General features: G+C 33.2%; 1 protein-coding gene across 1 annotated transcript; it reads right to left on the bottom strand.

The window, feature by feature from the left end:
- Positions 1-1397: 1397 nt before the first annotated feature.
- LOC142166160 (zinc finger BED domain-containing protein RICESLEEPER 2-like) lies at positions 1398-2123 on the bottom strand. Its single transcript, XM_075224606.1, has one exon. The coding sequence runs from the start codon at positions 2121-2123 to the stop codon at positions 1398-1400; it is 726 nt and encodes a 241-aa protein (XP_075080707.1).

The following is a 2123-nucleotide window of genomic DNA, read 5'->3' as shown; positions in this document are numbered from 1 at the left end:
GAGCTCTCGGGGCTCCAAACCAAATATGCACACAAGTCTAAAAATATCATACGAATTTGCTCGCGCGATCAAATTGCCAAAATAACACTTAAAACTCTAAATTTAGCACCAATTCAAATGAAATTCTCAAGAACACTTTAAAATCCACAACTTCTCAACTGGACGTCCGAATCATGTCAAATCAACTCCGTTTCTTAGGGGTGGGCATTCAGTCGGTTCAGTTCGGTTTGAAGAAATTCGGTTTGGTTATTTGATCTTCGGTTTTGTAAGAGTATTAACCGAAACCGAATTGAAATAAGTTCGGTTTAGTTCGGTTTTCTAATTTCGGTTCGGTTTTTGGTTTGAACATTATCATATTGGGCTTATTCTACGTATTAATTGGACAGACTAATTTGTTATTTTTTTTCAAAATTTCGGACTTACTTGTGTTGCTTGAATGTGATAAATCATAAATTTGTTCTTTTATTTATATAAATCTGATTTGTGTTGCTGAGGAGTATTCTTGATTAAAAAATCTGATTTGTGGAGAAAATATACTATAATCTTAGTAACACAAATATAGCGATAAGGACTATTATCTCCCAAAAACCTTTTGGTTTACCAAGAATCAAATAAAAACATGTACATTTTTCAAAATATACCAAGATGCCATTTCTTCTAGAGCGAACAGCAGACCACCAACAGGAGCTCGAAAAGCAGCAGCCATCTGGTTTATTTATTAAATCCACATGCCAATGTGATAATTTGCACATAATCAAGAAACAGAATACCCATATCAAATTCAATATGCATCAACATATGTCCAATATTCATCCATGAGAGAACAAAAAACCCAGAATCTATGCTGCCTTGCTGCCAAAAATCTAAAAATATGCCAATGTGATAATTTGCACATGAACTTCATTCATTATATCCAAAAGTTAGCTTGAGCAGCTAGTAGGAAACCATTATTTAGTACAAACAATATTACATAACCAAAAGAGTAATCCAGAAGTTAGAAAGTTTTCATGCTGCTGAAGTCTCAAAACCAGCAAAATAACTACATTAAGTACTACTGCAACATCAGCTTGTCTACCAAAAGAGCTCACTAGCAAGTTATTACTGCAGTATCACTTGTCTATTACTACTTGTCTATTTACTTGTTGATCTAAGCATTTATGAAGATGATACATAATCCGTAAGTTCCATTTAGGCGCCATGATCAAACCTTTGCAAAAAAGACATAATTATAAGTCAAAAATACAATTGATTTATAATAAATTATATCAATGTTATATCATCAAATACAGAAGGTTATCAACTTACCACACATGCCACAGGTTGCAACTATATGTCAATAATAGTTGAATCTTTTGCACAATTTGCCAAATATAAGGAAAATATTGAAGAAAACTTTGTCATGCATCAGTGTTAAGTAAACTATTTGTAATATAATAAATGCAAAACACAAAATAATTACCAAGTTCTAGTTGTTCTAGATACTCTAAGTCTTTCTCAACTTTAATAGGAATAGGTTCACTTCTAAGCCAATCTTGAAAACAAATAAGAGCTTGCACCAGTTTAGGCGTCAACGAACTCCTAAACGAGTCAAGAATGCGACCTCTAGTACTGAATGCACATTCTGATGCAACACTTGAAATAGGAATGGCTAACACATCACGAGCCATCTCTGCAAGAATGAAAAATCTAGGCTCATTGATTTTCCACCACTTTAAGATTTTAAACTCATCCGTTTCGGGCTCAATATCTTCAGCAAGATATCTATCTAACTCTGATTTAGCACCTAAGCCTCCTGTCACTTCCTTATGTTTCTCAAATTCCAATTTCGTTCTCATTGTTCCTCTTTTCAAAAAGCTACCATAACCACTCACGGTAGCTGTTGTGTTTTCAGATGAAGCAAATGTAGATCCTTTTGAATTTTTCTTTACATAATAATCAAATAAAGAATCCATATAATTTTTCACTTCTAAAATCAATTTCTTCCCTTTTTTTTCTCCAAACATCCTCACAATTGCAAAAGGAACATAGTCAAGCTTGTTACGGGGATCCAAAATTGATGCAATAAAGATCATATTGTTCATTTTTTCAGGTTCACCCCAATATTTGACAAATTTTTCTTTCAT

Source organism: Nicotiana tabacum, chromosome 2 (assembly GCF_000715075.1).
Source record: "Nicotiana tabacum cultivar K326 chromosome 2, ASM71507v2, whole genome shotgun sequence".
Lineage (NCBI taxonomy): Eukaryota > Viridiplantae > Streptophyta > Magnoliopsida > Solanales > Solanaceae > Nicotiana > Nicotiana tabacum.
The sequence above is the reverse complement of the archived record's forward strand: the minus strand, read 5'-3'. Positions and strand labels throughout refer to the sequence as shown.

Excerpts from the sequence above, each read along its gene's own strand:
- LOC142166160 (XM_075224606.1), bottom strand. The coding sequence starts at position 2,123 with ATGAAAGAAAAATTTGTCAAATATTGGGGTGAACCTGAAAAAATGAAC.